Source organism: Polyodon spathula, chromosome 16, assembly GCF_017654505.1.
Source record: "Polyodon spathula isolate WHYD16114869_AA chromosome 16, ASM1765450v1, whole genome shotgun sequence".
In the NCBI taxonomy this organism is placed as follows: domain Eukaryota; kingdom Metazoa; phylum Chordata; class Actinopteri; order Acipenseriformes; family Polyodontidae; genus Polyodon; species Polyodon spathula.
In genome coordinates this window covers 14,948,423-14,961,070 of record NC_054549.1, presented here as the reverse complement: position 1 = coordinate 14,961,070, position 12,648 = coordinate 14,948,423, and the positions used below count along the sequence as shown (strand labels likewise).

Sequence of the window (12,648 nt, the reverse complement as noted above, 5' to 3'; positions counted from 1 at the left end):
ATTGTCAATTTTTTGGAAACTTTTTTGTGTTTTTTTAAAAATTAGTTTTATGAATGTCAAGTTTTTGGTTTGTTTATTGTAGGTTTGGCGGGGGAAAAAATCATACAAAAACAAAAAAACAAACAGATTTAGTTTTCTTAACTATGTACATATTCAGACATGCACCGTGCAGCCAGCGGGGTGTATTGTTAGAAGGCATTAGGACCCAGAGGAGAGTGTTTTTTGGGGGAGGTGGTTTTCAGCTGCCCAGGTTCCGTTCTGAAATTGGGAAAAGTCAGACGGCGTTTTGAGGACATCCGAAACAGAGCATCAGAGATTAAACTAGTGAGCAGCGAGTGGTAAGAGGGGAGGGAAGCTTGAATACAAACGTGTATGTATGTATTTTTGTTTTTGTGTGTGTGTCATATATATATATATATATATATATATATATATATATATATATATATATATATATATATATATAAATAACGTTCCTTCAATCTTGATTGAAGGGACTAATGTCATCAAAGCGTTATAGTTTATATAATTGCAATTTTAAAAGGCGTCAAAGTCGTTTGTTTAATTTTGGTTAGTTTGGGGGTGACGGCTTAAACTACACTTGCAGGTCTTCAGAAAGTACAAAATTACTTTTAAAAGTTGTTTTATTTGTTTTGGACTCAAACGGGACTGTTATACTGATTAACTAAAGTTTATTAAATACATTTTAAACCTTAATTATCTACTTAAGGTAAGAAATTTAACATTCTAACGTACGAACTTATCAAATGAATAATCTAAAACGTCATAACTGATCTAGTTTTTATTTTAAAATTGTTTAATGTACTGTTTAATTAGTGTAATAATTAGCTTACTGAAAATACAGTACAATGTACAGCTGTGACTATAGCTTTCATAAATATATTGTTTTATTTTAAACTAAAAGAAAACTGATCAAAATGCTTTGCTGCTCTTACTAATGTTGAAAGTTTGTAACGGTTTTCAATTTAGGATATTAATATTTTTATATATTCTCGTAAAAAAAAATGTTGTAGAAAATGAATAGCGGTTTAGGTATGAGTGTTTATGTAAACAAGCGGACAACAAAAACAGCGGCGGGCGGGCCAGCCAGCCAGCGCAGCGGGATGAAGTGCATGGGCAGGTTTCTTTAATTCTGAGAGAGAGTGACTGTGTGAGTTAGCGGCTCCCTTCAGATTCTTTGTTCTTAAGGAGTACACACTGTGCAAGTCGGTGGGGGAGGGGGGGAGGAGAAGTCCTGGACCCACGGAGAGTTTTTTGGGGAAAGAGAGATAATTACTCCCAGATGTGTATTGTAAAAACATATGGTTTCCTATAGACTGGAGCACTACTCATCCGCAGCAAGAATGTCTGCTCTCCATTAAACAAAACAAACAAAAAAACAACTATAGTTTAATAGGCAACATACTTGTTTAAAACTCTGCTGCCACTTTGTTTAAAACAATAGGGATCAGTTCAGCTGTATGACCACACAGCGCGACCACCTAATGAATGCATCTGGAGCGACCACTGCAGATATTTTTTTTTCTGTCCTGGAAATTCTTCTTTACGCACAATGAGGTCCTGCTTCTGCACAGATTAACCGCTAGTCCTCAAGTCGCACATTCATGCACAAATCATTTAAAAAGTATTTTCTTTAGCGTGAATATCAGATTACAAAAAATATCTGTATCTGTTTAAATTTTCACATACTCCTACATTTCAGCAATATTTTAATTTCTATGTCACATGCCTTGTGCACAGTGGCTCTAGCAATGTAATCTCCTGTTGCATACCAATCTCCTGTCTCTTTTTTCATCTCTTGGTCAACAGGACCTCTCACCTCAGCATGGTGTCATTTTTCACTGGCTCTTTGCTTTAATCATTAGACTGCACCACATCAACACAGGGTTAGCAGCCCCTGAATTGTGAGTATCTTTGGGACAAATTGGCAGAGTTTTGCTTCTGCTACCTTTTCATTTCACGTAAGCTACTGCCGGAGGCTGGTAAAATAATGTTCACAACTTGCTGTATTTTCAGCTGGCGCGCTGCTTTTAAAAAGGTAAAATGTAGTTATTTCTGAAATGTTTTTCACAAGTCAGATGCTGCAGGGAAAAAAAAGTGAAATGTCAGAATTTAAAACTAACTGCGCTCCCCTGTTTCTGGTCTGTTTGCTTTGAATAATGCTGGAGTAGCCCTTTTATTTGCAAAGAAAAAAAGGTGGTAGGAGATTTCCAATATTTTGGTTCTACCGTTGTTTTTAACTGTGTGTTTAATAATTATGTATAGTGGGTTTGTTTAAAATATCAAGGCTCGTGAAAGATGAGGCCATGATTAGAGAAGAGCCTGCTGCTTCTGGGAGGCACTGCTAGAGCTTCCCATCACAGCTCTGCAAGCAAGAGAGCGCACGTCAACCCCAGGGATGGAGCAATTCATTGCATATCAATGAATCTCTGCAAGATCTATCATATCGTATTAAAGGCATGTATCGTTTCTACCGTGATTCAAGACCAAAAGCACAACAGAACTCATTGCCATTCAGGTGGTTCCTGATTGAAGAATGAGTGTGTTTTATAGTTGCTATGGATACATGCTTCCTGATCTCATTACATTTTTTGTTTAACAAAATAACCTGTCGTCAAATGATCGTTTGATCTTATTATGCATCCTCCAAGTAGTCAGTTGTGACCTGCATATCGTGGTACATATCATATCGTGACATTAGGGCATCATTCCTGACCTGAACACGTCCTGCCGCTCAGCCCTGCGTCTCTCTCCAGCACCTATCTCGTGAAACTGCACGTCATTTTATACACATATTTCAGTATTTGTAGACTAGGCTATATCTTGAGAGGCGCTTTGTTTGAGTTGCTTGGCTCCCCTTATTCGGGGCCTCTAGGGTTGTAGACTGCTGGGGCTGTTCAGTCCTCATTATCCCCACTTTCAGAGAGAGAACCTGGGATAGAGTTCCAAAATCAACAGATCTGCCTGGGCGGCTCTTTGATGGCACTTATGGAAAGTGCAGTAGTGTAAACAGAGAGGCTCTGGCAGCTGGTGGGCTGAGAGGGAGAGAGGGAGGGAGGGAGGGAGGGAGAGAGAGAGGGAGGGAGGGGGGGGGGGTCCTGTCTGTCTGTCTGTCTGTCTGTGTGCTTTATACTTTAGAGAAGAAAAACAAAGGAGCAAGACACAGGGATTGTAGTGAATGTCAGACATGTTACATTCTTGCTGTCAAGCTGCCGACGGCTCTTGGCTGTTTGTGTCGGCCTGTCTTCTTGGAGTGGAGACCAGGAGGTTGCCTCTGGAGGCTGGGGGCAGGTGGAGGCTGCTGCCAGGGTGGGTTGGCAGCCTGCCCTGGGTTTGCTGTGGTTTTGAATAAAAAGTAAAGCGGTCCTATGTTAGCTATAGATTCCTAGACAACAATAAGGTAATTAAATTAAACTGAGCATTCTTCAGCACGGGTTCTTGATGCCAGAGTTATACATGGCTGCACAAATGGAGTCTATGTATTCTGCTATCCCCTATTTGATGAAACTATTTGAAACAGTCAGGGTAGCACAGGTTTTACTACCTGGTTTCAGATATGTTGGTCTTCACTATGAATCCCACACAGAATATGCACTGACTCTGGTGCTCCTGCAGGTTAGGGAGAAAAGATGGACAGAGAACCGTTATCCTCCTCTTCAAATATCATGGTTTTGTTTAATTCCCGTTAATAATTTCCTTCCTGACAGTATAATCAGTGGTATACTGGTACCTTTGCTTTTGCAGTTCAGGGTCCTCAGTAATACTCTCTGTTTTTTGTCCACAGTGATTGAAGCTATTCTACCTACCTCCAGAGACCCTGCCCCCCTGCAGTCGCCATGAGAACCACCTGCCTCTTCCTGCTCTCTTTGCCGGGTGAGTACAGACAGCCAGGCCTCCGTCCTGGAAACCTCTAGAGAGTTGATAATGTTTGAACTAAAACAGTGTGCAGAGAATAGAGGACTTCACTTAAGTAGAGTGTTATTCACAGGTCTAGTCCCTGAGATATATCTCAACAGGGAGTTAGATTTCAATAAAGTGGAGGCGAGAATTTCACTTGACTGGACGGAACGATCTAACTAGCATCCTCCTAATTCAGCAGGCCATGACCAATTAGCACTTAACTGACTGCAGTGAATAAACTATACAGTGTAGCTCAATGTGAAGTAATTTCCATTGGATACATAGATTTCAGATGGCTGCATCAAGTCGATATCCAGAGTCTACTACACTTTATAAATAAATGAATATTTGCAGTCTGATTTTAAGAATTCTTTCAGCTTCCTTGAGTCAGATCCTTGTTTGGTGTTGGTAAGCTCTCCTCTCTCTCTCTCTCTCTCTCTCTCTCTCTCTCTCTCTCTCTCTCTCTCTCTCTCAGCCCTAATCCTAGCCCAGCAGTACGATGTGGGTGAAGAAGATTTCTACCCAAGCCCATCGCAGTACGGACCATATATTCCACTGGGTGTGTATACTGTCTTAGCTAACCAATAAAGAGACCTAGATCAAATGAAACACGGTTCCAGGCTTGTGTACAGAATTTTGAAAAAGTTTAAAGTGTAGCGCCTTTTTAGCAAGCTTTATTTTTTTATTAACGTCTTAGCACTGAAAACAGGAACTAGAGGGAGCACCCTTTCTCCTTAGGGGGTGAGGGAGCAGTTCAGTCTCCATGCCTCAAGCCTGCCCTGGACTGGAGTGAGCACCCTTTCATTTAGGGGGTGAGGGAACAGTTCGGTCTCCTTGCCTATGCCCATCATATTCTTTCTTCTGTCACTTGTTAATTGTGCCACAAAAAATGATGAAGTAACAACTGTGTGAATTTCATTGTTTTTTTTTTGTTTTTTTTTTTTAAGCGGAAGAGTATGACTATTCAGGTAGGTCTAATTATTTTTTTTATACTTCTGAATATTCGTGGTGTCTCAGTAGTAACAGTTTCTTTTTCTGGCATACCCGTCTGTCTGTCTGACAGTCCTTCCTTCCTTCCACTCATCAATCTGTTTGTCTACCTGCCTGTTATACTTGCTCTCTATTAGCTAGATCACCCGTAACTAGAAAACACTCAATGATAGACTATGTCATACTAAGAAGCCTTTGTATTTCAGAACTGCTTGGGTTAGAAGGCTTTCTCAATGTCATCAGACTGCTATTTGTGTTATTTTTATGTGCCCCCCCCCCCCCCCCCCCCCTCTCTCTCTCTCTCTCTCTCTCTCTCTAGTCACCTTTCTTCTAGAGTTATTATACAACAAACAATTATAAATATTTAAATGCTGAAAAACAGGAAATGCTAAATTGTAGAAAATATCATTTTTTAATGTGTCAACCTGTTAGAAAATTAGTGAATTATCAAACAAAAAAAATGCATGTAAAAATAAGACCAGATTCATGAAATGTCCACTTCTTGTACTGGACAGAGCGATCTCTAGCAGAAATCATTCTGATCTTTGATGTAGCTGATGTCTTTTGATTGAAGATATTTTAAAGAAATCATGCAGCTCTATGCAGTGTGTGTTCATTTCCCAGAAGCAAACTAAGCCAGGTTCCTAAATGCAGTGTGCTGTGTCAGTAAGGCAAACATTAGCTGTATTTATTTTGAAGTGTTCAAAAATATTCTTTCAGAAGTAGGAATTTGCGCTTGGAACTACATATTACACAACAATGGGTACAGTTTCCAGAATATCTGTGAAAACAGTAGAGCCTTACTCCTCTCTCCTATCTAATCACCCCACAGAGCAAAGCCAAACAGAACTGGAGGCACAGCAGAGCCAGCTCACTCCCCAGGAGCAGCAGCAGCAGCAGCACACCTTCCCCGTCGTGGGTAAGCACAGCCCAGCCTCTGTACAGCAGAGCAGGGGGGTCAGCAATCCAGCCTGGCTTCCCAGTTCAGCATAGCTTTTTTTTTAAGGGTTTATTTAGTCTTTGTTGAAACATGTTTCATCTTGAAGTTTAACTTTTAGGAAATTAAATGTTTCAAATAGAATATTGGGAATGCTTGAACCAATTGGAAAAGCCGTGTAATTATGCAATTTGTAATTAATTGCAATGTAATTGTAGAGGAACCTTGGCACACAGCGTAATTGTATCATATGTATATGTGCCTTGACCCTCCTGACCTCGTGTCTGTTTCAGATGACCTGCCTGAGACAGAGCCGACAGAGCCTGGACCCCTGGGTAAGACACAGGATCTCCTTGCATAGCAGTTTCATCCATTGCTGGTTTTACTGTGAGTTTAATAAGACACGCCTGAGCTTGTCGCCTATACACTGTGGCTAATCAAGCTTGTATGAAAACATGGAATGGGTGAAACGGCTATGCAATAGGAGTCTTATTGCCATCCCTGCTGGGGTTGGTTTCAGCATGTTCCACTGCAGTGTAAATGTAAAAGCATGGTTTATTTAATGTAGTCAGGTTACAAACGATGCTAGAATCGCACTTCATTTAATTTGACCTGCTTCATAATTTCTGGTCGTGTCACATGTGGTTTTGATTGGGTTGTTTAACTTAATAAGCAGCGGCTCAAGGGGATACAAAGTTTGAAGAGAGATTTTATTTTCCAAAGGGTGTTTTTGGTGATAAAATTTAACATGAGCTGATATTTATGTGTTTGAATGTGTGTAAAAATACTTGTGCTGTGCTCTGTTTCTTTAATCACTACCGTGGCTTGCAGCTCTATAAATACCAAACAAAAGACCCCTTCAGTGAGAATCCAACCCCGCCACCCCACCACCCCCCCTCTCCCTCCAACTGCAGTGACCAGAAACAGATGCTGGCTAATTGTGAGGAAAACCAGCTGGAAGCCGCCCAGCAGCAATTGATCCTACCACAGTTCTCGTAGCGTTCAGCTCCCATCCATCACCATCAGCCTGTATGCTTGTAATGCTAACCATGCCAGAGAACCAGAGGGAGCTCCTTTTATAAAGGGTACATGCACTGTTAATAGCTGAGCATCGCCAATAGCAAACTAAATATCCCAACTGAAACCCAGCAAACCACTTACAGGCCTAACAAACAACCATGCAAAATCTACCATTGTAAACATGGATAGAGGACAGGAAAGGGCCTGCAAGATCAATGGGCAGCAAAGTTAAAGAGGGCTGTAAAAATATAACAATGCATGGAGATAGTGCTATATCCCTGGGGGGCTGAGCTGAATGTAATCTGGTTTTAAATACAGGGCAGTGTCCGTCCTGAAGCCTGAATAAGGCTTTCTGTGCAGACCAGTCATCCGTACCTATAAAAACCTATCAATGGTAGAATATGTAGCAGAAGTCTTTCTGAGTGGCTATTGCCTTTCTTTATAGCATACTCCTGTAAACTTTAAAGCATTACAATTCATTGAAAACCATAAAGGGCCATGATCTGTAAGATGGGAAATAAATATTTACTTGTGTCAACTTTAATTGAACTACCATATATTACAGAAATGGGTTTATTGGCACACTCACATTTTTTCCATCTCTGTCAAATCCTGTGTAGGCTCACATGCAATTTAATTCATTGTGAGGTCATTTTCATCATTTTCTTTTATGCAAGTGATTTCTTTAAAACTGTTTAGCATTATGAGATGTTAAAAGATGATATTGAAATGAGCACGTGGATAGAAAATAAGCACAATTGCACATGGGTCAACACAGGATTCAGTACATATGGGGCAAAATAGGAATGTGGCAATAGACACATTCATTTGTTCAGATATAGCCAATGGTAGGTCCATCAAAGCTGAAACAAGTCCCATAGTAAATATTTTATTTTTGGCTTTCACCAGACCCTATATTCTAGTCTGTTTAGGAAATATTTTTGTGTCTCATTGCTTCCCAACTGCAGTGGCTCAGCCAGTGTTTTTATGAGAGCTGTGTCTGTCAGTCTGGGTTGCATTCCCCACACTCATTAATCTAATTTATTAACGTAAAACTACCAGAATACACCCCTGCTCGGCCTGCACAGCGAGACATGCTGGGTCCAAGTCAATTCCGGAAACTGGAGCACTCGTACAGTCTGAGATTGATTCAGTACAGATGTGGTGCTGTAATAATCCATTCCTTATGAATGTATGAACTTAGCGACCTAAAAGACATTGCCCTTAATATTCCTCGATATAATTATCATATGCAATAACCCTAATAGGCAGTGAACGCTTAGAAGATTTGACATTAGAACTGCAGTTAATAAGAAGAAAAAGAAAGTCAAAAGTTTCTCCCCCCTTTGTCGTCTTCTTCTATCAGAATGTATTATTTGCTCTTGTGGTTTATCTGTTCACCAGCACCCCTCAATGTCATAACAGCCTTATTATCTATGGTTTAATTAAATTTATATATAGAATAAAGTCATGAGAACTTTGTGGCAAAAAATAAATAAACAACAAGCTTCTAACACTGTGTGCAAATCAAACAGGTATCTAGTATGACCAGAAAGTACTTTTGGGAGTGTGCTGTTTCAAGTGTGGGGTGGTGTTCTTGTTTTCAGATTGTAGAGAGGAGCAGTACCCATGCACTAGACTGTACTCTGTCCACAAGCCTTGCCAGCAGTGCCTCAAGAGTCTGTGCTTCTACAGGTGAGTATTCCTCAAGGATCCAAGCAATCCCTTAGCATTAACCAGGGTAGCAAGAAGTCCAGAATCTTCAGGGCACCTTCCGGAACCAAATCATTACACATTTGGAATGAATAAAACTCAAAAGTTACAGGCTAGGCTTGATTCTATTTCACTTGGAATCTGTTGAGAGATGCCATTAGCTGTGCAAAAAATAGCTGAGAATGATTCCTGTCGGCTCCCAGAAAACGGCCGCTGATGTGTAGCTATTCTGCAGCCCTGCCATTGACTCCTAGATTGCCGGCGCTGGAAAGGGAAGCTCTCAGTTTACCCGCTCTCTCTGTCTCTCTGCAGCCTGCGAAGAGTCTACGTAGTGAACAAGGAGGTGTGTGTGCGCACGGTCTGTGCTCATGATGAGCTGCTCCGAGGTAAATACTGTTCTGAAATATATTGAACATATTTTATATATATATAAAATATATATATAGGGCTGGACTGTAATAATTGAATGGATTGTGTGCTAATGGAAGCTGTCCCTCTCTCAGCTGACCTGTGTCGTGATCAGTACTCTAAGTGTGGAGTGATGGCTCACACCGGCCTGTGTGGGACCATGGGGACCTCTTGCGCTAAGAGCTGCGGCGGCTGCTAGACAAGAACATCAAACTCCGCCCACTTTACCAAGACCACGCACTAACCCATCCCACTGTGTCAACTCCTCCCACACCTGTGAAACCCTCATCTGCCTGTAACTCCACCCACAGCCCCTCCCATCACATAGGAACTCCACCCCTAGCCCCTCCTCCACCATGCTTGCCAAAAAACACATACTGCCACTGGGCAGTTTTGGGGGAAACGGCTTTTATAAAAAATATCTATATTAAATAACTGTATGACTTCAATGGTGCTAAAATAACGGTACATACAAGTACGATTTTTCACATGCACGATGGTTTTGTTTTTTAGTTTTGTATTATAACTTTTTGATAACTTCCTGAGCTGAGAGTGCACCTCTCCATTTGGTACGAAAGCAGTTTTTAATTGTTTTTAACATTTCTGTTTAGGGTTTTTTGGTGGGACTTTTTGTTGTTCTATTGCTTTGTGAATTATTTTATTTTATTACAAAAAAAAACCTTCAAGGAACTGAGAATTCATTTACCAAAGGTTCTGCTTTTATTTAAAAATGTGGCTAAGCCCAGCGCACCTCCCCTTTTAAGGTGATGTTGTTTTCCTTTTTTTTTTTTTTGTAATTCACTGCATTGATGTGTCTCTTAAGGGAACAGCAGAGCCAGCGTTACACAGCAGTTAGCTTCTCTGTGCTTGTAAGGTAAAAGCACGCTTGTTCAAAACTCTAACATCCACACTGATGTTGGCAATCTATTTCTTTCCCTGCTTTATTTCTAGTGTAGCAGGACAGTACTGTCCGGTGTGCCATCTCTTATGAAGAGTTTGCTTATTCAAGGTACTGTGCTGTACTTGCCTGCACTGCTGCCTCTGTTCCACACCCTGGTGCTGGGTTATTGGTGCTCTTCTGTGTTCAATGTAGAGGAATAATGTGAGTTGCATGGACTGGGGCTTTAGTATAATACACCTGTGCACAGTCCTGATTATTGCTATATTACCACAGGTACAAATCTCATGAGATGTCTGTTCTTTTATGCTCAGAGTGGACTGTAATATAAAATTGTATTGGTACACATGCTTTGTCAGATCCATCTTACAAGACCCGCTTATCCTAAGAACACTACAATGTACTGTATGCTTCTCATAGCGATGCATTTTGCTGAAACGGTGCTGTGCTTTGTACTTATACACATACATACATATATATACATATATATATACACACACACACACACACACTTTTGTGAGCTGTACTGTGTTTCCTGCATCTTGCACACATGTTTTGCACTGTTCCACAGATAGACAGCACTGGTGTATTATACACGTTGGGGTTTGGTTTATGCATTTTGCATACATAGTACTATTTACTTGTTTTTTTTCTGTTTTTTTTTTTTTTTTAATGGAAAGTTAATAAAAAAAAACTGCACTAAAAAAAGGGTGCACTCCCTCCTGTCAAATTGTTTCACCAAGGTGTGGGATCAGGTAGAAAGTTCAGTTTTGTTTGGGTCTTCTGTGATTCCTAAAAGATGTCACGTAGAAAGTATTGGATTATCAAGTTATCACAGCCTGCACGCTACTCTGATACTAGGATATACAAGTACACAGAAAACATTTTTCTGACAGCAGTTTCTTCTGTCCATTTATTTTTACACACAAGAAACCTGTAATCTATCCAGTGAAAAAAATGTCAAGCCACACTTCCAAACAGTAAAACAGCCTTCCGATCGTTCAGGTAAATCGTTGGTCTATTACCATGACACACAGGAATGTTCATAGGGCCAGCGTTCTCCAAGTTTCAGTGATGTAATAGTGAAGAGCGAGGAACCAGACTGGCTTAAGCAGCCTTACTTTTTTTATTCATTTAAAAAATCAAAAGTTAGGTGTGTACGGTTTTTAAAATATTACTGCACAGTATTCCAAAGCCACCCACAAAACCAATATTTCTTAATTCGTTGTAAAGGAATAGATAGATTTGTTTTCTACGTCCACCTTTACAAAGTGCTGGTACGGTTTAAACATACATTTCTTAAGGTAATGTGTGTGTGTAGGTTTCTGATGCCATTTCCTTTAGTTGAAAATTAGACTATAATTAAGTTATTAATAAAGTACCAAAAATAACTGCTACCTTCAAAACAGTTATGACTGAATTATTATAAACATATTTTGAGTTCTTGCTTTGCGATTTAGTGAAGTGAAGCAAATAATAATTAAGTGTGATATCAAAATAAAACACATTTAAGGTTATATAAGTTGATACAGTGCAGTGGTTAATAGTGATGATAGGAGCTTGCATATCCCTCAGCAATGTAATTTGATCATAATATATATGATGCCATTTTACATGGCAAGAAACTGCATCACTTCCTGTTTAGCACCAAAGACATTAACACTGTTGAACAATTAAAATCGCAGAAAATATTAGTGGTAATTTCATTTATCTATTACTTAAAAGTGCTATTTAAAAATTGTCACAGTCTAAAATGTACAACGAAATGTACCAAAAATTGTTTACAAAAAAAAAACAAGACACTAAACTAAAACTAATTTTAAAAAAGGCAATTCAAAAATGGGGTTAAGTAATGATTGTTGCAAAGGAAATGACCTGTGCGTGTCCCGCCTCCTCCACCAATCAGAATGCCCCGTTCCCACAAAGATGTACTCTATAAAACCACTTATTAAAATCAGCCTCATTATAGATTTAAAAATAAATGTACTGCGCTGCCACACCAGAAACAACATTTAAGATTCTATATAATGATATGCCAAACTTATCAATAACATTAATGGGAAATCAGTTTGAGGAAATCAGAGAGGTCTGGGTGAAACTATGCCTCCTCTTGCCACCACTGCTCAGGGGGCTGTTGCCTGTTCGACAGTTAGGGTCAGTAGTTGAATTCCTATTTGAGTTTTAGAAGCATCGATGGGATCAGTTCTGGTGCGAGGGGTTGCATGCAGTAACGTTTCAGTGTGTACAGTGGTACAGGGTACAGGGTCTGTGTTGCTCTCTCAGTTTCCAGACAGGATGGAGGAGTGGGAGAAGTGAGGCTGGCGCCGGCGAAGCTCCTGCTGCAGCTGCTCCTTCAGTGTGGAGACCTGAGGGGACAGAGAGAGATTAAGTGCACTGTTGCCTGGTGTTCCACGGCTTTCAGATTTCTGCAGTTATCAAACCGGAAAAGCGGTGAAAGGTTTATACATTTTAAACAGCCAATAGAAAAAGTTTTACTGAACTTTTATACCAGAAAATGAACCGTTTTCTAACCATCTTCATGCTGATAGACGACTACAATTGAACACTGCATTTGATATAAATACAAACATATACTTAGAAATAATAAATCAAGTCTACTTTTTCAATGAAAACATGTAAGACACTTCAATAAATAACCATGTACCCAATCATTTTCACTGTTTAAATTGAAGAGGCTTTAAGTGCCAAGAAGTAGCAAGTAGAAACGCTTCAGCCGGTAATTTCAGTGTTCCTTCACTTA

The 12,648-nt window shown here is 39.9% G+C and overlaps 2 protein-coding genes across 13 annotated transcripts in view; one reads left to right on the top strand and one right to left on the bottom strand.

Moving 5' to 3' along the window:
* Window positions 1–240: 240 nt before the first annotated feature.
* LOC121328607 (microfibrillar-associated protein 2-like) lies at window positions 241–10,494 on the top strand. 3 transcript variants are annotated; one of them, XM_041273440.1, is made up of 9 exons: window positions 241–338; window positions 3,806–3,894; window positions 4,397–4,480; window positions 4,869–4,889; window positions 5,744–5,830; window positions 6,142–6,183; window positions 8,476–8,563; window positions 8,894–8,967; window positions 9,085–10,493. In XM_041273440.1, exons 2-9 carry the CDS (start codon window positions 3,858–3,860, stop codon window positions 9,186–9,188), a joined length of 537 nt encoding a protein of 178 aa, XP_041129374.1. In that variant the 5' UTR covers window positions 241–338; window positions 3,806–3,857; the 3' UTR covers window positions 9,189–10,493. The 3 variants fall into 3 exon arrangements, with proteins under 3 accessions (XP_041129374.1, XP_041129376.1, XP_041129377.1); XM_041273442.1 differs by having other exon boundaries at window positions 276–370; window positions 9,085–10,494; XM_041273443.1 differs by having other exon boundaries at window positions 327–374; window positions 9,085–10,494.
* A 277-nt stretch (window positions 10,495–10,771) lies between these two features.
* Window positions 10,772–12,648, bottom strand: part of LOC121328605 (rootletin-like) — a 35,879-nt gene continuing 34,002 nt past the window's right edge. For all 10 annotated transcript variants that reach the window (XM_041273437.1, XM_041273436.1, XM_041273430.1 and 7 more), the window contains one exon: window positions 10,772–12,253. In XM_041273437.1, the coding sequence (XP_041129371.1) occupies window positions 12,167–12,253 (87 nt within the window). In that variant the 3' untranslated portion in view covers window positions 10,772–12,166. The remainder of the gene's footprint in view (window positions 12,254–12,648) is intronic.

Coding starts and splice junctions, on each gene's coding strand:
- LOC121328607 (XM_041273442.1), top strand. CDS start 3,858: ATGAGAACCACCTGCCTCTTCCTGCTCTCTTTGCCGG. Junction 3,895..4,396: donor CTTCCTGCTCTCTTTGCCGG/GTGAGTACAGAC, acceptor TCTCTCTCTCAG/CCCTAATCCTAGCCCAGCAG. Junction 6,184..8,475: donor GACAGAGCCTGGACCCCTGG/GTAAGACACAGG, acceptor TCTTGTTTTCAG/ATTGTAGAGAGGAGCAGTAC.